Raw genomic sequence first — 23,470 nt, 5'->3', positions numbered from 1 at the left:
TCATCGAGCCCTGGCCCATCCCGGGAGCCCCAGGATTTAGGTCACAAACCGTTACCTTTGCTTCGGTCTGGTGGCCTGAGCGCGAGGTCACCGAGGGCAGAGTGACAACTCACAGGCGCAGGAAACGACAGCGTCACTTCTCCTTGCATGATGGCCATGCTGGAGACGTCCGTTCCATCCAATTCAAATTGCTATCTTTATTTTTCCCACTCCTGTTACGGCATTAGGTGGGCTTTTCTTTTTCTTTTCTCTAACGTTTGTTTATTTTTGAGAGAGAGAGACAGAGCATGAACGGGGGAGGGTCGGAGAGAGGGAAACACAGAATCGGAAGCAGGCTCCAGGCTCTGAGCCGTCAGCACAGAACCTGACACGGGGCTCGAACCCACAGACTGTGAGATCATGACCTGAGCCGAAGTCGGAGGCTTAACCGACTGAGCCGCCCGGGCACGCCTTGAATTCTCAAACCACGCATGGAATTAGGTTATATTTTCTCAAACTCTCGTTGCAGACACTAAAGCAGACATCATGAGATGTCTGTTACAGAGGGGGCAGGAGTCCAGCTGGCGGCGAGCAGACCCCCGCCTGCCCTGGCAGCATGGCCGCCCGCGGACAGGCTGGGGGACGGAACAGTTCGGCCACCTCTCCCCTTGGACAGAGACCTGCGCCACCGGCCGTGCACCGAGGCCTCTCCTCGGCCTTTCCCACCCACCGGGCCACGCCTGACACAGGGGTGAGGCTCCCAGGAAGACGGACCACGGTGGGGAAAGGGCCTCGCACCGCAGTCTGCACACGCGTGCACTGGTGACACGCCAGCGATGTCCTTCTGCAGGTGCGTAGGGCAGGCCCTCATCAGTCACAAGGGCCGCAGCTCCCCACGCCCGGGGGGCCGCAGCACAGGTCCCCAAGCAGGGAGGGAAGCCTTGCAGGAGCCGGAGCCCAGACAGGCCATCGGCCCCCCCGGGGAGGGCACCACGAGCTGCTGCCGCCCGACCGAAACCAACCCCCAACAGGCAACACGGCCGTGTCGGTCAGAGAACAGGCTCCGAGCCAGGATCGGACACGCTTTCCCTCCTGAGGAATGTCCTTACACAGTGGACAGAAAAGAAGGCGCACGGGGTGGCCTGAGGCCTGGCCCACGAGGCGGTCCACAGCCGCCACGCCGCAGGGCCGGCCCCGGGGTATTGCCTTCGAGCGGTTCGACCAGGAATGTGCTTCCACACGGAGACTGCGAAACGCACCGCCCCTTGCGTGGGGCTCGGAGTCCGGGACACGCAGGCCACGGCCCCGTGGCTCACTGCTTTGCCGTGAGGCAGAGGAGAAAGTCACGAGGCCTAAGAACCTTCTAGTCGGTCGCTTTAAAGACAGGGCACAAATAATGGAGCGCAGGGCACATCCCTGGTGCTTCGGGAACAGCTGGGACTGTATTTTTTTTTTTTTTTTATTGCTTACTTATTTAGAGAGAGAGAGAACAAAGCCCAAGCACACTCCGTGCTGTCAGTGCGGAGATCTATATGGGGCTCGAATTCACGAAGCTTGAGATCATGACCTGAGCCGGAATCAAGAGCCGGAAGCTTAACCGACTGAGCCCCCAGGCGCACCGCGGTGGAGACCGCCTCAGGCTTAGAAAATGTGAGATTCGCCACCTGTAAAAATTTTTACTATTCTGTCCACAAGTTCTAAGTCTGAATCAAAAGAATGAGAAAAACCCAGATCTGCGGAAAGAAACACTTCCTTACGACACTTGCGCTCAGCTGAGCGGGGCGGGCGAGCGGCGGAGGCCCCGGGGCAGCGAGGCGGCCCCCAGCCCGCACCTGACCGCGCAGCCGACGGCCGAGCGCACCCAGGTCTGGGCCCAGGCAGGTGGGGCTGCTGCAGAAGACGAGTTCAGAAAACATCTGAAAAATGCGTCAAGCAGTAAGTGACGAGCAGCATTGAAGAAAAGCAAAGCGCTAACCCATTTTCTCACTTTGCAGCGCGAGTGACGTTTACAAAGGAAGGGCAGCCCCACCGGCATCCGGTCCGCCCTCGGAGGCCTGGGAGCGCTCGCCGGGCCCACACAGACCGTCCGCTCCAGTCGGAACCGCCGCTCTGCCCCCAGGACGCGAGCCCGGGCAGCCCGCCGCGCCGAGGGGGCGGCAGCGACTGCCCGGAGCGGGACAGGCGCGGCGGGCGTGCTTTGTCGGGAGCGCACAAGCCCCTCTCCGGCGCTAAAGTCACACTATGACAATAGCAAAAAGGGAATTTATTTATTAAAGAAAAATCATCTGTGATTTCCTCTACATAAGTTAGTACTGACTTCACACTTTGGGTCGAAACATGCCTTCTTCCAAGTGACAAGCAGCGCCTGCGGGTCGGGTCAAAGAGCGTTTCCAGAGCCCAGAGGGACACTGTGGAGGGAGGGGACCCCTCCCGGGGCATCCACGCCCGTAAACACTGTTGGAGGCTGGAGATGCGGCCGGCCGTGCACGCTGCCATCACACGAGTGTTGAAGCAGAAGGTCAAAGCCGGAGAAGGGCCGCCGAGCCCCGACGACCCGGGGTGGGGTGCGGAGGGCGGGGTCCGGCGAGCCTCCCCTCCCCCCCAGCCTGCGGCACTGGCACCGAGGGGTCTCCACGCTCCTCCGCGGCTGGCTGGCAGGCTGGCGGGTAGAAGAGGGCCGTGGCTGGGGCCGCCCCGGCTCCCGGACAGGTGCTGGAGCCGTGCAGGGGAGCGGCCGCACTTGCGCCTACGTGCGGTTCAGGGTCTGGAAGATCCTGGAGATCTGCAGCATGACCGGCCCCGTCTCCGGGTCGTTCATCCACTGGGTGCTGTTCAGTGGGTTTTCCAGCATGTCCTCAAACGCTGCGGGGAGAACACGGCGAGGCCGGCTGAGACACAGCTCTCGGCACGCAGTCAAGTACCACGGACTTGCCTCTCGACCGGCCCTTAAAGGGGGAGCCGTGAGTACCCGGGTCACCCCTCCCCAACAACCCCCCGGCAACGTCTGATCTGCTCAGCCCATCGGGGCACCCGCGTCTCCAGCCCTGGGCGGGCAGGCGGCGTGCCCGTGTGCTTGCTGGCGCACCGATTCTGGAAAGCAATCTGGCAACGGCTACCCGCGATCTTAAAAATAGTCGCAGCCTATGACTCAGTAATTCCAATTCCAGCCCTATCCTGGCAAAATAATCAGAGGCAGAAAAGACATAAAAACACTGTTGCAAATTTAACGGTATCTGATTGGGAAAATGAGAACGTTCAGTGTTCAGGAAATGACTTAAAAAAACCGGACGCGGGGCCACCTGTGCGGCTCAGTCGGTTAAGTGTCCGACTTGACTCTGACTCGGGTCATGACCTCCCGGTTTGTGAGTCTGAGCCCCGGGTCAGGCTCTGTGCTGACAGCCTGGAGCCTGCTTGGGATTCTGTGTCTCCCTCTCTCTCTGCCCCTCCCCTGTTCGCACACGCACTCTCTCTCAAAATAAATATCAACATTTAAACCAGTTTAAAAAGAACAACAAAAAAACCCGAGCGTTAAAAATGTGAGTGAGGGGCGCCTGGGCAGCTCAGCAGGAACCCCACATCCCAGGGTTGTGGTTCGAGCCCCACGTCGGGTGTAGAAACGACTTACAAATAAAATCTGACAGAAGGTGTCTCCCAGCACACGGCTGTCCCCCGCAAACCCTGGCCGTGTGAGCTCACAGGCCGCAGGCGTCACGCACGTCTGGAAAGTGCCGTCCTCCCTCCGGCCTCACCCGTCAGCACACGCGGAAGTGCGGAGCGGCCCCACGCGCACCAGCCTCGGGGAGCGCACTCACCCTGTCTGCTCGTGGCGCTTCAGGGCCACACGGGACCGCGGTGTAGCAAGAAAGTGTGACTTAGTCACTTGCTTGTGTGACCTGACAGCCCTCCCAGCCCTTAAAACCACCGGGGGACCCCTGATGGGCACCCTCCGGAAACCAGGCACGAGTATCAGACAGGGAGCCCAGAAGGACGGCAGCGCGTCCAGGCGAACTCGAGGAAGCACACAGCATGGGGTCAGTGAGGAAGGACCGGCTGCTCCGTGAACGTGCTGGGCACCCCACCCGCCGCCTCCTGGCACCTAGAGCCGTCCTGGGGACAGGGGTAAACGACGCGGGGCCCCAGGGGCTGGCTGGGACAGACGGCAAGGACGGACATCTATCAGAGCGAGGACGGTCTCCTATCAGACCCGCACCTGCCAACGTCCAAAAGAAACACCTGTCCAGAACAGGAGCGCGAACAGGACGTCTGCACGTGCGACGAGAGACGAAGGGGAAGGTGTGGACACAGGATGAGCCCCGACCAAGCCCCAAGGTGGAGGTGACATCAAAGCCGCTGGCAGACGCGGGTGATGGGGGGTGGGGCTCGGGCACAGACACAGGCACGCTGCCCCCGAGGGGCCCACGGGACGATGAAGGCCCGCTCCTGGGGTGGGTGGGGGAGGGGACCAGAGGACCCGCAGGGCCTAGAATTCCACACTGTTGGTGGTGCCTTTTTCAGTTTATTGATTTGAGAGAGAGAAAGCGAGAATGAGAACGAGTGGGGGAGGGGCAGAGAGAGGGAGAATCCCAAGCAGGTTCTGTGCTGTCGGCACAGAGACCGACGTGGGGCTCGAACTCACGAACTGGGATCACGGCCTGAGCAGAAATCAAGAGTCAGAGGCTTAACCGACCCGGCCACCGGGCGTCCCCAGGCTCTTCCCATCCCATCCTCTGAAGCCAAAAGGATGTGTGGGTCTTAGTTCCGTTACTATTCTGCGAGTCACAAAAACCATACACGCTTCCGGACGCAGGCTGTTTCACGGTCAGACGGGAGGGCCAGAGAAAGCCCTCGCGACCAGCAAGAGCAGAGGCCAATGTCTCCCGCACACCTGGCCCCGGCCTGCGGGGCGCTGCCCGCGCCCTCCTCAACCTGGATGGGCCACTCTGGTGCCCACAGCTCGTCCAAGTCGTCTGCGCGGGAGGCCGCCACACCACGGCCACAGCCCGGCCGCTGGGCCCCACCGTGACTCAGGCAGGAGGTCCCCGAAGGTGACAGGGACATCGGTGTCACTCGGTGACATCCACGCGGTGTGGCGGGGCCCGCCCCTGGGGAAGCCCACGTACCTAGTAACGTTTTAGGGTTGGTCAGGCCCAGCTGCACCACTGGATTATCCAGGATGGCTTGAAAGAGGGGGCTGTCGGGGTCTATGCCCTTGTCCAGCTCCTCGGGGGAGGGCTTCCGGTCTCCCAGCAGCCACTCGCACTGCGGACGCAAAAGTCACACACACGTTAGTCGCTCCTGAGCCCCCACCGGCAGCGGCTGCCCCCAGGGAGGGGCCCAGGCCAGGCCGGGGGCTCCGATGTCGGCACGGCCGGCAGATCCCAGCTGTGCTGACAGCATGAAGCCTGCCTGGGACTTCTCGGCAGGACCCGCGCAGGGCGCTGGGAGGACAATGAAGAGAGGCATGGAACCCCCAGGCTGCATCCCCGGAAGTCCCCGCCCCACCACCACGCCCTCCTCGGGCAGCTGTCGTGGGTCCACAGCCTGGGACCCGTCCCAGGTCAGCTCGGCCAACTAACGACTCACATGCGTGCCAAGGAACGCACGGGGTCGTACAAAGACAGATCCCGGGGCGCCTGGGGGGCCCAGTCAGTTAAGCGTCTGACTCTTGGTTTCTGCTCGGGTCATGATCTCGCAGCTTCGTGGGTTCGTTCCCCACGTCGGGCTCTGGGCTGACAGCATGAAGCCTGCCTGGGATTCTCTCTCTACCTCTCTCTCTGCCCCTCCCCTGCTCTCTCTCTCTCAAAATTAACATGCAAACCTAAAAAAATAAAGAAAGAAAGAAAGAAAAAAGAAAGAAAGAAACAGAAAAAAAGAAAAACAAGGCCCAGAACTTTCTCAGTATGCAAAACACGTTACACTGTGACACCATCGACCCTCTCGTCTCCCTTGGAAAGAACGGACCGCCTGGGACAGGAGCCTGAGGCGCGTGAGGCGGGCGAGGGGAGAGCGTCGCTGGCACGAGGACGCGCGGCGGTACTCACGGCGGCGTTCTGCTGGTTGTTGTTCACTCTGAGGGCGTCTATCACTTCCTTCTCGTCGAAGCCCATCTCCATCAGGGAAATGACGGCCTGAAGGAGAACCCACAGGCCCCTCAGTGCGTGCTCGCTGAGGACCAGGGAGCCGGGCCGTGTGGCCCGGATCCACACCGGGAAGCCTGCTGACCAACGTGCCACGGGCAGGCCACGCCAGCGTCAGACCCTTTTAGGTCTGTCCCCGTGTGTGGCCAGAAAGGCCTCCACCACCACCGTGAGCTCACTGCAGGGGCCCCGGTCCCCAGAACGGAAGGGTGAGGGAGAGACCACGAGGGAAGCAAACCCGACTGAGGTGGGGAGAAAAAGATCCTGCTCACTTGCGGGAAACAGAAAGGAGGTTTCTGCACGTTTTATCCTTTAAAAAATGACACTAAAATTAACTTCAAACATCTTACACTTAACAAAACACAAACTGTAAACGTAAACGTTTGAGAATTCTCAGAGGGAACAACGACCCAACGTTCAACATTCTGGGGATGAGAGATGTACGATTTCAGGACAAAAACCACAGAACACGTTACATCCTTCACTTTACCCTTGACTTTTATTGTGCAATCTCTAAAAGGGTCAACTTTTTAGGGAAAAAAAAAGGTAAAAGATTCATCAAGTTAATTGTCTGGAGATAAAACCACTCTCTTGTGAACTGGGTCCCCGTCTTCTTCCTGGTAGACTTTTCCGTGTTAACCACTCTACCTCGCCGCACACCCGGCTGTGGGTGCTGGCGGCCATGCCCAGGCTGGACCGGCCCGACAGGTGTCTCAGAGAGCACCCGGTAGGAAAGGAAGTCAGCCGGGGCGGCAGCCAGAAAGATGCTTCACTGGGGCCAAACGGTGTCCACTGAGCTCACGAGAAAGCATCTGTGCGATGACCCACTTCCTTTCCTTTCCCGAAGCAGCTCCTAACCCCAGGGCTGGCGGGGGTGGGGGTCCCCCGCAAATCCCAGGAGAAGAACGCACCATGTGGTAGTTGTCCCCCGGGTCACATAAAATCACCGGGACCTCCCACTAAATTCAAGCACACGGAGACCTTCCTGTGAACGTCAATAAAAACCTTCCTCTCCTTTCACTCACTCCCAGCTCAGCCTAGAGAAACCACGGCCCAGTCCTTCTGCACGGGGACTCTGGGGTCACGCCCCCAGCCCGCCTGCCAGGGGTCCACGCGCTCACAGGCCCCAAGACCCGGGCTCTGCCTGCCCCACGCACCGCACACACTGTCCCCCCGCAGCTGGCGTTGGCGTGGGGGGAGGGGAAGAGACCTCGAAAAGTCCGTCTTGGTCTCCAGTCCAAGCCCTGCTCCCTGATCCAGACTTCCTGGGAGCCACGCTAACACTCCCGTCCTTCCAGACTATCCTTTCAAATGGCGTGGAACCAGAGGGTGGGAGACGACGATGTCCTGGGTCAGCCTTTTGCAACAATTATCACAGAACGTCTACCACAAAGAGGGGACAGGAAGGCCTGGCACAGGCGTGCGTCTCAGGTGTCACTCAGCGTCACGAGGTTGAGAGGGCAGCAAAGACCACCGGCTGAGCAGTGGTGTGCCCGACGAGGACAACGTGAGACCACCCTCCAGGGAAGTCCGGAGCCCGGAGGAGCACAGAGCACCCTCCAGGAACACGGCCTCCCCTCCCATGGGGCTCAGCCCGGCGCCCAGACCAGGCTCTAGAAACACCACCTACGGGCTCAGCTGTAGCTGAGCTCACAAGAAAGCAGACAGAACAGCAAACTAGCCGGGGAGGGGGCAGGGGCATTAGCAGGGCCTGGGGGTCAGGGTCTAACGTGTACACGCAGACAGGACGTGGGCCTTGGGTCCACGTGAGACGACGAGCTGGAGCTTACACCCGGCACCCTGGAAGGGGTCTGCACCCCCAGAGGGAAGAGGAGCCAGAACAGCACCGGCCCCCGTGCGGGGAGCGGTCGGCCCCCAGAGCCAGGGCTCACACCGTGTGCAGTCGGCGCGAACCGGGCCCCTGGCGGGAGGTGCCGCTCGACCCAGGGAGACAGGTGCAGGATAGGCTAGGGTGGGCATCCCACGAGCCCGCGGGTGAGCCCACACGGACAACACGGCACCCCAAGCCAAGTCAGGAACTCACGGACTCAGAGCCCTAACACCTCGAAATGACCCATCTATAATCTGAAAGAAAACCGCAGTCTTAAAGCACAGAAAACATCCAAGGGGAAATCACAACCCTGGTCAAATAACCGAACAGTGGAGAACAGGGAGCCACAAAAGCACCCAGGAGGAGGCGACAGTGGAGGGCAGCCACACCAGACACGAACGTCAGCCGGCCAAGTGCAGCGCGAGATGGCCCAGGCCTCGGGTCCTGACATCCCGCAGACACCACGACCAGGTGGTCAGAGCCTGACCGCCTCCCCGTCCACAGACAGTCCTGCGGCGCCCCAGCCTCTGGTCTCCGGGCAGCGTCCCCGCCGAAGCCCACGGCTCACTCACGGCGGGAACGTGGACGGGACCATCGTGAGTTTTCAGGTGACAAATGAATATTTGGAGGAATATCCGGAGGAAAAACAGCCACCTGGATTCACGTGAGGACAAGTGAAAACCGAACCTGGGCCTGACGATAAGCCCCTCACCAGGTCCAGCTTCCTCCACACGGCGCAGCCCCACGTGGACAAACGCCAACCCTGCCAGGCGGTGTCCAGGCCCCGGAGCACGTACCCGAGCATCGGCCCGGAACTCCCTTTTCCTCCGGATCTTCTTGAAGATCTCCGTTAGCTCATCTCTGGGCTCCTCGTCTCCCGTGCTAGTCCCGGCCGCCTCGGAGGCAGCCTCAGGGGCGGCCTCAGCCCCTCCCGGAGAGGCCTGGCCCGGAAGAGGCGTGTCGATGGTCGGGTCTTCTGCGTGTTCGATCAACCACTCCATGGCCTGAGGCACCGACATGCTGAAAGGTGACAAGAGACTTTCCAGATGGCCCAGGCCAATCATTGAGGGCCTCCCACCTCCTTCACGTCCCACGGAAGGTTCTCTGGCTTTAGTGACTTCTCCGGCAGGAGCTGGGGACCCCTTGGGAGAGGCCGTGGCCCTGGCCCCGAAACCCCCTAAGACCCCGGCCACAGCACAGAGACCCATTCACTAAGCAAGGGCCGTAAGCTCATGAAGAACGTGAGACTTTTAGGTCCAAGGCCAAGAGCAGAGCCCCCCCGACCGTCCTCTGGCTGTCGAGGCACTCGTTTCAGAGCTGAGTGTGGACGCAAAGGCAAGTGGCTGCGGCGGGGCAGGCGTAGGAGGCCGCTTAAGAGGACACGGCTCCGGGCCGCCACGTCCCTGCCACAGGCAGGCTTCCACGCAGCGCTGGCAACGACGGCCCGGGAGGACCCGGCCACCCTGGCCCGTCCCCAGCGAGGGCGAGGCCACATCACACTGTCCTGAGACAATGGAGGTGCCCCACTAGCTTACCTCGGGGATGTGCGTGCAGGATTTCTCTTTAAAAACTCACATCTATCAGAAGCGGTTCAATCAGAGAGTTTGGGACGGAGGACGTCACCCCAGGGGAACCCACAGCATCGGCAGCAAGGGGAGGAGGTGGCCCACACGTACTGGTTCAGCCGCAGGGCCTTGGCGGCCCTGCTCTCCGGGAAGCCCATCTCCGTGAGCTGCCGCAGGGCTGCCTCGTCCACTCGCCCGTCCTCCTCTTCGTCCAGCATCGCTGTGGGCGAGAGACGGGGCGACCCGTGAGGGCCGGGCCAGCGCGAGGGGCCCGGGGTCCCAGGTGCGTGCCAACCCCCCGAATCCTCAGCAAATCCACACGGTGCCTCGGCCGGCACCCGTGTGGACAGGAGCCCGCGTCAACTGGAAGCACAAACATAAAGCATTCTTCGTCCCCCCGTGTGACCCCGGGGCCGTGGCCAGCGAACGGGCGCCGCGGGGCCCACGGCGGGTCCAAGCGCAGGATCGCGGCCAACCCGGGCTTGCTCGTACCGTTCGCCTTCTTGAACAGCTCGACCGCGTCCGGGTTCAGCGCTAACAACTTCTGTGCCACCTCGATGAGAGACACCAGGATCTTCCGGAGTTCCGTCTGGAACTGCAGGAAAGGAGAAAAAGGCTCTTAACTGCTTCACGTGCCCGAGACCCGCCTGGAGGTGTAACCGCGCTCCCGGGCCCTAGACCCCACATCGCAGTCCCAACTATGCTGCTGCCGCTTCCGCAACACCAGAGGCGGGGGAAACCGGACTGGCAGGAAGGACTGCGTGCCGGGCAGGGGGGCGTCGGACGGGCGACACCGCTCAGCCCCTGGGCCGACACAGAAAGCGCCCGGCACGGGAGGGGAAGAGAACAGCCTGACCCGCCGGGCCCCCCGCACAGGCCTCGGGCTCTCACCAGGAAGAAGGCTGCTGGGAACTCGATCAGAACCCTCTGCGGGTGGGCCCCCGGTCCCACGGGCGGCACAGGGGCCGGCCACCACTCGTTGCCACGACGGGCCTCCGACGCCGCAGGAAGGACACGCACGGGGCAAACCGCGTGCGGGCCGGGGCAGGCGTGCAGAGTGCGATGGCACACTCTGCTGCGGAGGTGAGCAGGGCCGTGGTGGCACTCTTGGAGCGGGCGGCCACGCGGTCCCAGTCCGCGGGGCACGCTGCGCCCTGCTGGGACCGCTCCATGGGACACCGGACACACCCTGCTTTTCTAGCTCAGGACTTTGCATCCAAAATTACTAAGGGTCCAGATTTCTCTCTACCAGTTTTTACCAAACTTCGGGCAAAACTCTAGCATTTTCCAGTAGCATCTACCTTTGCGGTCCCACTTTCCAATGTCTTCTTAACCTTTTTATTTTGAAATCGTTTAAGGTCTACGGAGAAGCTGCAAAAACGCACACAGAACTCCTGTTTGTCCTTCCCCCCACTTCCCCAAGCACGGCCCCCACGCAGGCGTGAGGAGCACGTGGCGTGGCCCATGGCGGGCACTCACGTCTCTGATGTTGGTCTGGACCTCGGCCCGGTCCATGTTGTAGGAGGGCAGGTTGGCGGTGGCCCGGAAAATAGCTTCTCTATCCGGGGCTTTCTCTTCCTGTTTTTTCTACACAGAAAAGTAATCAGAAAGTCTGAAACGAATAGGGCGCCCGGGGGGCTCAGTGGGTTAAGCCTCAACCCCTGGTTTTGGCTCAGGTCAGGATCTCGCGGTCCATGACTTCAAGCCCCGCGTCAGGCTCTACGCGGACCGTGAGGAGCCTGCTTGGGATTGTCTCCCTCTCTCTCTGCCCCTCCCCCACACGTGCGCATGTTCTCCCTCTCAAAAATGAACAAACGTTAAAAGGAAAAAGGAAGTCCAAAATGAACACGAGAGCAAGAAAAGGCAAGGCCGCATCAGCCGGAACACGGGCTCCCGCGGGGAGAGCGCCTTTCCCGAGGGGGCGGGCGCCGCTCTCGCCTCGGCAGAGGGTCCCTGCGGGTTCTGTGCGCGTCCTCGGGGACAGAAGACGTGATGCTCTCGGGGACACGATTCCGGCCTGTCATAACCAGAGGGCGGCAGGGCAGGAGGGAAGGCAGACACGGTGTCTTGTGGCCACAGGGAGGCCGTGGCTGTGCCGGGGCGCCCGACACAACAGCACATCCGCACCAGATGGCAGCGACTCCAACACAGAGAACCAGAGCGACAGAGACTGTTCCTCCGAGACAGAAAACAGACGGGGGTCAGCCGAGCACGCGGGGCAGGAATCCAGCCAGAAACCAGGCCAGGCCGACGCCAGGGCCGGAGGGAAGCGCCCAGGTTGGGAGTGAGCGGCCGAGGCCAAGGACAGTGGCCCTCTACCACCCTGCTCGGCCAGCAACCGCCTTGGAGTGGGCAGACCCGGGGAGCCCCGGAGCCAGGCAGCCCGGGCTCAGCAGCCGGAAAAGGGGGCCCCGTCCTAACCCTGGACGAGACCCGGTCGCTGCGCTACTCGGCTTCAAGGACCCCCGGCAGGAGACACACCCCCGTGGAAGGCGGGAACAGGGCCGAGTCTGTGCCCCACAGGCGCGACCGTGGGCACAGAGAGCAGCCGGTGAGCCCCTGGTGCCTCTTGGAGAGACGGCAGCCGAGGAGGCCCCGGGGTGTGAGGAAAGCCTCCAACACGAGGGACAGAGACCCGGATGAGAGCGGGGAAGTAAGGGAGTGTGAAGGAGACAAGAGGAAAAGGATTTCACGCCAGAAAACCCTTGGAGATGGGGGCGCAGCAGGAGGCCATCACCGTCGGAGGAGACACCGCTGGGAAACGCAAAAGATCACCACCAGATAAACAGGCCATAGCAGTCAGGAAAGATGTCCAGGAAACCGCCAACACCCAACCAACAGGAACTCCGGGAAGAGGGAGAGAAAACGAGGGGAGGGCACTGTCCAAGAACAATCCAGAAAAACTTCTGGAACGAAACCCCACGAATCTCTGACTCTATGTGCCGGGGGCGGGATCTGCATCAACGCAGATCACGAACTTCCAAAGCCCTCAAGAGCCTTGGGGGGGTGGGGGGGGGGTGCTAGAAGACCCCAGGGGGAGGGGAGGGGAGAGGAAGCAGAGCAGGGACAGGGGACAAGTCAGGACCGACCAGCCGCGGCCGGCCACATGGAAACCCCGGACGCTGGGCCCAGCACCTTCATTGCGCAGTGCACGCACACAGGTGGTGCTCACCAAAGCCACCGAACGCTGGAGGGCAAAGCCGCAAGACTCCTTTCCCTTCCCAGATGCTAAGGGAAGCCAGGCTCCACCAGACAAGTCAGCTGGAAGATATCTGATTCTGCAGGTGGACTCCGAATCGGGCCCTAAGATCACACTCCTGCAACCACACCTGCACAGTCCCAGGGGCTGTGAGTAGGATGCATTTTGTTGTGGGATAAGGTCAGGCTATGGCACAGTCAACTTTAAAGGAAACGCCCCCGCCTTGGTGGACCTGACCTAATCAGGCAATCCCTTCAAAAGCAAAGTGCTCTTTCTGGCCAGAGGGAGAGTCGACGCGTGAGAGATTCTGTCACTGGCCCTGAAGGTGCAGGGGACCGTGAGGCAAGGAATGCGGCGGCCCTGACTGACCGAGCAAGAAAACGGGACCCCGGCCTGTTAGCGGTAGGAACCCACAACCACCAGAACGCACCCAAAGCGGACCCTTCCCCAGAGCCTCCAAAGAGGAACGCACACCGGCCGCACCTTGATTTAGACCTGAGAGCCTAAGGCAGGGCCCAGCTGAGCCCACCCAGACCGCTGACCCACAGACCTGTGAGCTGTGTGCTGTCTCAAGCCGTTGTCTGTGGTTATGAGGCAGGCGGCAGCAAAGAGCGTACGGATATACAAGATTCAGAAGCTCGGACACAGGGGGCGAGATGGGAAAGCCTAGAAGCCACTGAGGCAGAGGGACGCGGCTGGAAGGAGCTGGAGGGACGTTTCCAGGACAGCAGGAGCTGGCAGATGGCCTCACACATGTGACCCTGTTTTCAGAGAGATTTACTAATCCCGGCAAAGAATTTGAAACACTTAGCAATAACCCTACAGAAAACAAAAGAAGTAGGGGCGCCTGGGTGGCTCAGTCAGTTAAGCATCATCCTGCTTCGGCTCAGGTCATGATCTCAGTTTGTGAGTTCGAGCCCCACGTCAGGCTCTGTGCTGACAGCTCAGAGCCTGGAGCCTGCTTCGAGTTCTGTCTCTCTCTCTCTCTCTGTCCCTCCCTCACTCACACTCTTTCTCTCTCTCTCTCTCAAAAACAAACATTTAAAAAAAAAAAGGATAATCTTAGTACCCTTCAACTCCTAACAGAAAACAACATGCATACACTAATCCTAACGGAAATCCTGAAATCTTCAACCAGCGTGGAAACAACCAGGGCTATGATCTAACACACCAAACACCAAGAAGCCGAAGAACCAACAGCTGATATTCTAAGAAATAACAAATTATGCGTGCTGTTTATCCATCAGGAAGAGAATCGCTGAAGGAAGAGCAAAATGAGCTAAAGATGTTGCCTTTAGGGTGTGTGACTCCCGTGGGAGAGGGAGATGCTGATTTCTATTGAGAGACCGGTAGCATTATTTGCCTTCGGAAACGCATGTTACTTTCACTTAAAATTAATAACAATTCACAGAAACAAGCATTAACGTCTTACGATGTTTTGTTTTGCAAACGTGCGCAGACAAGGTGAACTGCCGCGTGAGGTCCGCAGCCGCAAGTTACCCAGAGCCGCCGTGGCGGTGGGAACCCCATCGTCTACACTGGTTACCAAGGGCTCGCACTGTAACCGGAGAACCGCGTTCCGCCCAGGCAGTTCTCAGGGACAGGCAGGGGCGGGCCCGGTTCTGTCTCCCGGAGATGGGGGGGGAGCGGCTGGCCCATCTCCATGCCAGTGCCGTGGCCAGGTGTGGCCACAGATAAGCCCCCAGGCACTCCCCCCGTGCCGCCTGTCCCAGAGGAGACCCTGAGATAGCTCACTGCTCAGAGGCCCACGGCCCACGGCCCACGGCCCACGGAGCCTGGCCTGCTTTCTCGGGGGTGAACGCCCTCCCTAGCATTTCGGAGCATGAGTAAGAAACTCCGTCCCCAACATAAGCGAGGAAAAGTTGTGAAATTAGTACGGCAGCCCCTTTCCAACAGCAGCGTTTCGCACCTGGGCGCAGGTGTGGAAGGCCCCCCACTTCTCCAGGAACTTCCCGAGCACGAGCCTGCGCTCCTGGCACGGGGGCCCAAGTGTGTGCCCGCCACCCCTTCCCCGTGCTCCGGGTGCCACCCAGGAGAGGAAGGAGGGCGCTCCCGGAGATCGGGGCGGACGGGTGGCCCGGGGGGCGGAGTGCCAGCCACGCGGCCAGCGACCAGGAGAGGCTCCGCCACGACAGAGAAGCCCCGTGACTGTGACCGTGGACGCGCTGGGTCTGCGAGCGGCCGGCATCCAGAACCGTGTCAGGCCGCGGGCTTCAGCGGGGGGGCCTCCTGCTGACAAAGGCGTCCGATTCCCAACTCTGAGACTCACCTTTTCTTCTGCGGACACGTCGGCCATCTTGGGCAGCGGACTCGGGGCACGCTTTTTTATCAACAGTAAGACATCTGGAAAGGAAACACGTCTATCAAGCCGGTTACCTCCCTTATGCGTGAAATGGCAGAACGGGCGCCAGAGGACGCGAGGACACAGGAGCAGGGGTGCCCTCTGGGTGCCCCCCAAGCCGAGTGCTCACATGAGCCCCTTCGCGCCCCCCACCCCCGTGCGCGTGCGGGTCCCCTGGCCCGGCGGGACCCCGGCTGGGGGTCACACACAGCACGGCCCCGACAACTGTGCCAAGAACGGGTGGAAACCTCACAAAACGCTCCCGTTTCAACGGGCTCCGCTCTCGGAGGCTGCGGGGCCGGTCTCCACCCTCAGAGCTAAACCCGGGGTGTGCCGGGGGGGGGAGGGGGGCCGCGGGCCGCGAGGCTGGCAGCTCCCGCCTGGTCCCCAGCCCGACCCCCACGCTCCACGGAGGTCTGGGAACAGTACTTCCGAAACGGATTATTTAAGAGAATCCCAGAATTAAAACCACCCTTTGAATGACATCTAGAAAACCAAAGGTTTCTCCCCACACGCTTCGGACGCAAAGCCTAAGCGACGGGACGGACGTGTCTGTAGCAGGAGTGTCATCCCAGGACACCGGCGCCCTGGGGTCCGGCCGCACGATACAGCCGGGAGCAGCCCTGCAGACCCTGGGTTTGCTCAGAAACAGAATTAGAAATGAGGTTCACAGCTGGTTTCTCAGATGGATGCTGCCCGTTCCATTTCGGTCTGTGCTGTTTGTCACAAACGTCCCACAATGCGTACTTTGTTGTACCAAAGGGAAAATAAAATCCTTTCAGTGGACCCAGTGTTCTCGGCCGGTCCCAGCCTGGAACGCAGACGCGGACGTCGAGGGTGCCTTTGCCTCTCAGGTCCCCCGTTCCCACGGGTGCCGCGGCTCCGCCCGCTGCCCCGTGAGGCCCCTACCTTGGTCTTGGATGTTCTCTTCCAAGATTGTTTTGGCATCACTCAGCACCCTCTCCGAAGCAGCGTGTATTAATTTGTGATGGGTCACACTTTTGGGGTCTTCTAAGCTCCCGTGAGCACACTGGGGGGAAGAATCATATATTTCAAGATAGCAAATAAATAAATCGTAATGGTAACGATACAGGACCTGACCCTCAAACCACAGCAGGAATGTACTGGCTACTAGCTAAAAAGTCAGAGCGCAGACCAAGTCAAAGAATTCTCATCAATGGCGGAAGCCAAACAAAAGGCCACAACATCTGATCCCTAGGGCAGCAATCTGTCCACCAACCCAGTAAGTACTCCTGAAATAGGTTCACGGCTTGACATAAAATACCCTGCTGGCAATTAGTGGCAACCTGAATCGCTTCCCTAGTCTGCAAAGATCTGGAGCAACATTTTAAAATGAAAATAGCAGGTCCACCGTTACCTGAAAACCTAAAAACCTAAGTATGATTTGTGTACTTTTTCTTTCTTCCAGACGCACGGAAGGGGCTGGGAGACGGTGAAGAGAGAAGGCGAGTCCGCAGACAGTAGAAACAGGGCCCTGACCACTGAAAAGCCCGCAAAACCCCGAGAGGAGAACAACCAGCCTTCACTCGGCCCTTGGCTTGCGCTCAGCACGGGACCACCACACAGATCCCGAAGCAAGCTGCAGGTGCCCCGGGTGGGGCCCCTCCTGGGCTGCCAAAGGGGACTGGCCGACTGACACGCAGTTGTGACTCACTGGCCAGGGCCCCAGGCGCCCCAGAACGTGGCACCGGGGCAGGGGTGGGGGGACATTAAAGTCCAGGCAGGAGAAGGTCGTGGCAACAGCCGGAACACTCTGGCTTCAGGGGGGCTGTTGTGCACTCACGTCGACGGGCAAGGATGAAGGGGGCAAAGAAGGGCCCAGCCCACAGCAAGATGCGCTCCTGCATCTATGGGAGCAGATGCCACCCTCCCCCCACTTGCCTTGAATTCGACTCTGGCTCCGCTCCCAGAAATACCGGGTGTGCTCCTTCTAACTCTGAAATTCGCAGGCTCGCTAATCTGACAAGTTCAGAATACAGTGTATGAAACACAATTCTCCAAAACAACCCTCATGTGGTCCCTGAGAAGACCGTACTGTGCAACCTGTCCACGGCGTGCCAGGAGCACAACACAAGCGTGAGTCATCCGCACACACCGTGACTTCATCCTGCTCCTTTGTTCTCGGCACAGACGCTCCGAGCAAGCGAAGATTCGGCAGCAGGACGGCCCCAGCGGAGCCCATCACGGGAGCCGGGCGCTGACACCCGCTGAAGCTGCTTCCTCCCCAGAAGGGTGAAGAGGCCGTTCCTCCTACACGTGACGTGACCTCCTGGGTCATCCCAAGACACACCGTCATGTGATCTCATAGCCATATTAACAGGTACCATGCCACGCAGTGACAATTTCACAAGAGACCCCAACTGATGTGGAAAGAAAAGAAAAGCTACAGAGCTCATCGGGTTCTTTAAGAGTTATGGTAAGAACGCTCCTCATTAATAAAGCAACACGCTCCCAGGAGTACCACTGGGAGGGGAGAAACCCACTGCGTCCCCTTCGAGGAGGAAGGGAAACATTGCGCCAGCCTGAGTGTGCACCAGGGGAAGATTGGGAAGGAGAAACAGAAGCCCGGGCGGGCTGAGCCTCACTGCCTGCTGCAGTACGACACTCAGGCGATGGTTTCCCGGGTGACGTTCAAGTACACAACGTGAGAACACTCGTCGCCAACTACTGCATTCTGACCGGCTCGAGAGACGGCGCGTCCTGCCTACAGAACAGGACGGGCACGGAGGGGGGAGTACTTCCCGACCACTCAGCTCTCGAGTCCCGTGATTTACGTGGCTCCCCCACACCTGGAGAGACTGCAGAGTGGAACGAAATCTCAATTTAAAGAAGGAGAGTGCCAGAAAAATCCCCAACGACACACCTGAATCCCGACTAGAATAATAAATATCAGGAACATGGTAATTAGCATCTTATTCAAATTGGCTGCCTAATGAACCCCAAGAGCTCCTGAAATTCATTAGCAAGCAACTGCGGATCGGTCCAACAGTTCTCACTTCCGGTTCCCCTTCATAAACTAATATCATGATAGCTATGTAAATTAGTGAGTTAAGTCAAATGCCACCCCGATTTACCCACCGACTTCTCCCTGCCTGACTCAGCAGGTGTCGCTCCAAGTCCGGGCAGTTCTGAATTGACAGTCCATTAACCCACAGGTTTGTTCTGGGCACAGAGCGCCTGGCTCTGGACATGTGAACACAGACCCAGCCCTCGAGGAGCTCCTGTCCTGGGTGGGCTGGGGGGAGGGAGGGGGAACAGCAAGTCGGGGAGGTTTTTGGCTTTTGTTTTAAACGTACAGGACTCGGGGCGCCTGGGTGACTCAGCCAGTTGAGCGTCCGACTCCGGCTCAGGTCACGATCTCGCGGTTCGTGAGTTCGAGCCCGGCGTCGGGCTCTGCGCTGACAGCTCAGAGCCTGGAGCTGCTTCGGATTCTGTCTCTCCCTCTCCCTCTGCCCCTCCCCCACTCATACTCCGTCTCTCCCCGCCTCTCAAAAATGAATAACAAACGTTAAAAAAAATTTTTTTTTAAATAAATGTACACGACTCGACAAGCAACAGGGCCTGGCTCTAACAGCCTGCACGCTTGCGGAGCCCCCAGCCTACTAGCCTGCTGTCCGGGGGGGTTTCTAGATGGCGAAAACACCCGACTGGCCCCCTCCTGGATGTGAGGCCAGGACCGCATCGTAACTGACATCCAGCGTGTTCCAGAAAGGGATCTGCTCTGGAAACCAGAATGCCTGCCTGCCTTGGCCAGTCACAAAACAGCTCCACAGACCCTCACTCCCAAGTGACTCAAAAGTATCTTCGTGCGTAGTTCCCACAGTAACTGGAAGTTCGTCCTTGGAGAGGACGCTCGCCACAGTACAAACGTGTAATTTACTACATGGAATCCGCACCAGAAGACGAACCTAAACCCTGACAAGAAAACACCGCACGGGCCAAGGGCAGCGGGAGTCAGGTGTCCCAGCCTGCCCGAGTGGAGGAGTTTACAGAGACACGGCCAGCAAGAACTACTTCCAAAAATTAGCAAACTAAGGAGCCAACTATACAGGGGTATTTCACATGAACTGACCGTTAAAAAGTGGCTTTTTCAGCGAGGAGACTCTTCTCCTGGACCCACCCGCCGAATGGATGCAAAGGCCACGGCAAAGCAGGGGCTCGGGGACGAGTCTGGTGGCAGCGGCCCCATTTCAGGGACTCCAGCTCGGAGGCTCAAGTGGGCCAGGGCCAGACCCCATGCCAGCCAGCGGGAAACAGCTCCAGGTCGCCCGCCCCGCAGGGAAGGGAAGCCACTTCTCCACGGCGGGTCCCTCTTCCTCGGGCCCCAGCTAAAAACCAAGAGCCTCACCCCAAGCGCAAAGCGAGCACAAATGATGGAAAACCACGAGGCCCGGCTCCGCGCGGCGACTTCACCTTTCCTGCCTCAGTTTCCCGGCCTGCCCCGAGCTCCTCGGGCTGCGGCAGGAGTTGATCGTGAAGCGCTCGGCCCGGAGCCCGGGCCGGGGAGGGCGTCGGGAAGGTGTAGGGGCTGGGGGGTCGGGAAGGGGGCGGCCGCGGCCCGGACTTACGTGCTTGAGGCAGCGCTCCTTGAGCTTCTCCACCGAGGTGTCCTCGGTCGCCTCCTCCAGCCACTCGGCGCCGTCGGACGCGCAGATGTGCAGCCGCAGCACCTTGCCCGCGAAAATCTTCTCCTCCTGCACGAACATCGCGCCGCCGCCGCCGCCCGGCCTGCGCCCGCCGCCCGGGCCGTGAAGGTCACCGGGGCGGGGCTAGGCCGCCCGCGCGCTCCCTCGCCGGCCGCCGCCGCCCCGCCCCGGCTCCCCCTCGGCCGGCCGCCCGTCACTCGCCGCGGGCCGAGCGGTCGCCTCGCTCCCGCCGCCGGGCCGCCGGGGGCGCGCTGTCCCCGCCGCGCCGGAAGTGCGTCACAGCGCGCGCCCGGAGCCTACCGGGAGATGTGGTTCTCCCGTAGCCCCGGCGCGCCTGGCGCCGCGCAGGAAGTGCGTCAGAGGGAGCGCCCGGGCATGCCGGGAGATGTAGTTCTCTTGCTGCCGCCTCCGTCCCACACAGCTTCCTTGCACTTCGCAGCTCCCGGCCACAGGCACGCGGGACGGTCGAGTTTGGGGATCAGTTCTGAGATGCGCTCTGGGTGAAAAGTACACAGCAGGTCTCCGAGAGTCCGCAGGGAAAAGGAATGAAAAATACTCCCTGTTGTCTTTGTATCGACTATAAGTTATTGATTATAGACTGTTATATGAAATAACAGTCTAGGTGTATTGGGTAATGTAAGGTATGTTGAAATTGATGTCTCCTGTTTCTCTTAAAGCGGAGCCTACCCACAGTTTTAATTGCACATGTGGCAGCTGTTGTGTTTTTCTGGACTGCACTGCTCTGGGTCAACTTCTCAGAGTGTGGTCCGCAGCCAGGCAGCTGCAGCCCGGGTTCCCGGCCTCCCCCGAACCTTCCGCGTCAGACAACCCTGAGCGGCCTCCACTAGGGGACAGAGCCGCAGGCGGGCACTTGTAGCAACTGTCCTCCCCCCCCCTCCCCCCGCCCCAACTCTGCACGTTTCCTGTGACAACGACAGATGTGGGTGCTGCGGTTTGGGCCACGTATGATCTGGTCCATTCAGAGAACCTTCACTGAGCAGAGATGAACGCCACACAGCTCCCCTGTTCGTGCTAAGGAGACCGGCAGCCTAAATAGGGCCGTGGTCCCCACGTCTGTCCCCTTCGGACGTTTACTGTCCCCGTGCCGCTTTGTACCCATGTTCTCATTCTCCCCCACAATCACTCTGACCATGCCCGAATTTCGTTTGTCCTGTTAGCGTTTAGTGATCGCCTCCATGAGTCGGGACATGAACAAACGAGCGGGCTCTCTGCTCAGCTGGGAGGCAGTGGCGGCGAGGGGAGGGAAGGAAGCTGGAGGCGCCCAGTGGGGCCAGGCCACAGGAAGGGGCGCTACAGCTAGTGGCCTGAACCGGAGGCCGTGGGGGCTGCAGTGTGGATGGTCACCACCTTCTGGTGGGGCTAGGGAGGAGGACAGGAGCCAGCCTGGATGCGGGAGAAAGCTACGGCATCTTCCAGAGGGTGATGCGAAGCATCTGAACCAAGACCGTGGAGGCGGTGGCACTTGGAAATGCATCTGACGGAGGCCAGGTATTGGGGAGAGCAAAATCGGGGATCCCATGAGTGCCTCCAGCGTGCGTGACAGGGTGCCCCTCGGTGCCAGCACCCGAGGGAGCAGGAGAGGGTGGGCGGCAGAGGTGTTGAGCTCTGCTCTGCACAAGAAGTCCTGGACATCAGGGGACGTCCGAGGGGCCCGGGCCGGAAGGCACTTGAGTGCGCAGGGCTGAGGTCCAGCGGACAGGCCCGGCTGGAGACAGGGAAGGGCAGCCGCCGGCTCGTCCACAGGAGCCAAAACGACGGTGGTGCTCACCCCGCCCCCCTGTGCAGAGAGGAGCCCACCAAGGAAACAGAAGAATGGTACCAGAAAGTTCTAAGGGCGAGGCACCATGAGATCCAAAAGGGGGGTCTCAAGAAGAACATGCGGGCATGAACTGGAGGGAGTCATGGTGGGGCGCACACCTCTGAGACCGCACACCGGCTCGGCCACTGCCTGCGAGGGGCTACGCGGTACCGCTCGGCCCAGCTCCTGTTGGTGCCACAGGCCTTTCGCGTGTGCGGGACGGGGGCCCAGGGGGCCTTCCTGTCGTATGTCAGCAATCAACTCTCGAAAAGCGGTTCACTATACCTTTATCAGCCGAATCAGCCAAGCCTGGCCATGTGCCTAGCACCCTCCATCCACAGAGTCTCCCTGCTCACCTACCAACTCCTGGCCTCGGGGCCCCCCCTTCCTCCAGGAAGACCACCCTGACTGTGCCTGCCCTGAGCCACCCCTCAGCACTTTGGGCACCGCTCACCCTGACCCCGTCACGCAGGCATAACTCCCTGCAGAACGGGTGTCCTGAGTGATCTGTTTCCGAGGAGACAGACCTAAAGAAGCAGTCGGTAAACAGTAACTCTTCTCATAGGAATTCAGGAGAAGAGTACTAGACGCCCCAGAGGACCTGGGTCCGGGGCTTCTCCTCCCGGGCTCTGCTTCCCTGCAGTCCACTGGGAGCAGGGACGAGGTGCTGTCCTGGGATTCCTTGCGGTGAGGGGGCCACGCTGTCCCCAGAGACCTCAGCGGGTTCCTCCCTGTCTGAGCCTCTGTTTCCTCTTCTAGGTGAGAATGAGGACACGTGTGCATCCAGAGAGGGAGCACCTGCCACCCAGCTTTGGGGAGCAGTCAGCCGCCAGCCCCGCTGCCTTGCAAGGTGACAGCTCAGGCTCCTCCATGTAAAGACCCGGCATCCCACGCAGCCCTGGACACCCCCCCCCCCCCCCCCCCGGCCTGCCCGCAGCCAGCTCTGCTCCTCCCCTCGCCTAACGCCTGCCTCCCCCCTCCCAACAGACGCAGGTCCCTAAAGCACGTTGCGCCTGCCACTCATCGCAGCCTCTGCCTGCGCACCTGCCTGGGTGCCCGGCAGGCGCCTATTTCGTACCTACGGTGCACCGGGAGCCGCTTCAGGTGCCGGAAGTGCGGCAGGAATAAGGTGGCCGCCGGCTCCGGGAGGTGCTGCTGGTCTGAACGTGGCAGGCCCAGGGCCCAAGGTCGAGCCCGGAAGAGCCGAGGGTTTCCCTGAATGCGGCGGAGCAGCCTTGGCTCCGGACCCCGGAGGGCCCGCGAAGAGCGGAGCAGCCCTGGGAGGTGCCAAGGGGACGATCTCCCTTCCCATGGCCCCCTCTCCCCCGCTGACGCCGGCTGAGACGCAGCTCCGGGACCCTGGGCAGGCAGTGGCTAGGCCATAAGGGCTGCAGAGGGTCTCCCGGCCAAGGGGGCCTCGAGCCCGGCGGGGAGGGGCATCCACCCTGCGGGGATCCCGAGCCTCCCGGCAGCGGCTGCCAGCGGTGCCTCCCGGCGGCCACTAGAGGGCAGGGGCGAGCTGTGGTCCTGGTCCTGCAGGCCGGCGGGTGAGCCGCGGGCAGGCGCCAGCCCCCGTCCTCTCAGCGCCCCTGCCGGGAGCCTGCCTGGGCACAGCGGCTGGGCCAGCACCCCCTTCGAGGGTAGTGGGAACGGGGCCCTAATGAGTGACTAAGAGCTCTCCAGACAGCAAGAGGGAGGAGGAAGTGATTGGGGGGAAACTGAGGCACCCAACAAGAGGAAACAGCCCCACCACCCCTGTGGGTGCCTTGGGGAGCCCAGTTGGAAAAGCACAGCTCTGGGCCAACACCTTTCAGCGGGAGACCCCAGGACCGGAGAGGCAGGCATCTGGTCATGTATCCTGTTCAATCAAAAGCCAGCACACGGCCCCACTGCCAGTGCCCGGGGTGGGGG

General features: G+C 60.7%; 1 protein-coding gene across 3 annotated transcripts; it reads right to left on the bottom strand.

Annotated features, from left to right (window-relative positions):
- Positions 1 to 2,227: 2,227 nt before the first annotated feature.
- On the bottom strand, positions 2,228 to 19,902 carry UBAC1 (UBA domain containing 1). 3 transcript variants are annotated; one of them, XM_043567266.1, is made up of 11 exons: positions 19,663 to 19,897; positions 15,983 to 16,103; positions 15,002 to 15,075; positions 10,992 to 11,099; positions 10,005 to 10,107; positions 9,624 to 9,732; positions 9,483 to 9,524; positions 8,745 to 8,967; positions 6,021 to 6,107; positions 5,100 to 5,238; positions 2,228 to 2,841 (listed from the first exon to the last, which is right to left on the bottom strand). In XM_043567266.1, the coding sequence occupies exons 1-11, from the start codon at positions 19,798 to 19,800 to the stop codon at positions 2,726 to 2,728; spliced, it is 1,260 nt and encodes a 419-aa protein (XP_043423201.1). In that variant the 5' UTR covers positions 19,801 to 19,897; the 3' UTR covers positions 2,228 to 2,725. The 3 variants fall into 3 exon arrangements, with proteins under 3 accessions (XP_043423201.1, XP_043423202.1, XP_043423203.1); XM_043567267.1 differs by lacking the exon at positions 9,483 to 9,524 and having other exon boundaries at positions 19,663 to 19,890; XM_043567268.1 differs by lacking the exons at positions 2,228 to 2,841; positions 5,100 to 5,238; positions 6,021 to 6,107 and adding an exon at positions 6,601 to 7,010 and having other exon boundaries at positions 19,663 to 19,902.
- Between the last annotated feature and the right edge of the window lie 3,568 nt (positions 19,903 to 23,470).

This window comes from Prionailurus bengalensis, chromosome D4 (genome assembly GCF_016509475.1).
Source record: "Prionailurus bengalensis isolate Pbe53 chromosome D4, Fcat_Pben_1.1_paternal_pri, whole genome shotgun sequence".
NCBI classification, from domain to species: Eukaryota; Metazoa; Chordata; class Mammalia; order Carnivora; family Felidae; genus Prionailurus; species Prionailurus bengalensis.
Note: the sequence above shows the minus strand (reverse complement) of the source record. Positions and strands in the feature narration are given on the sequence as shown.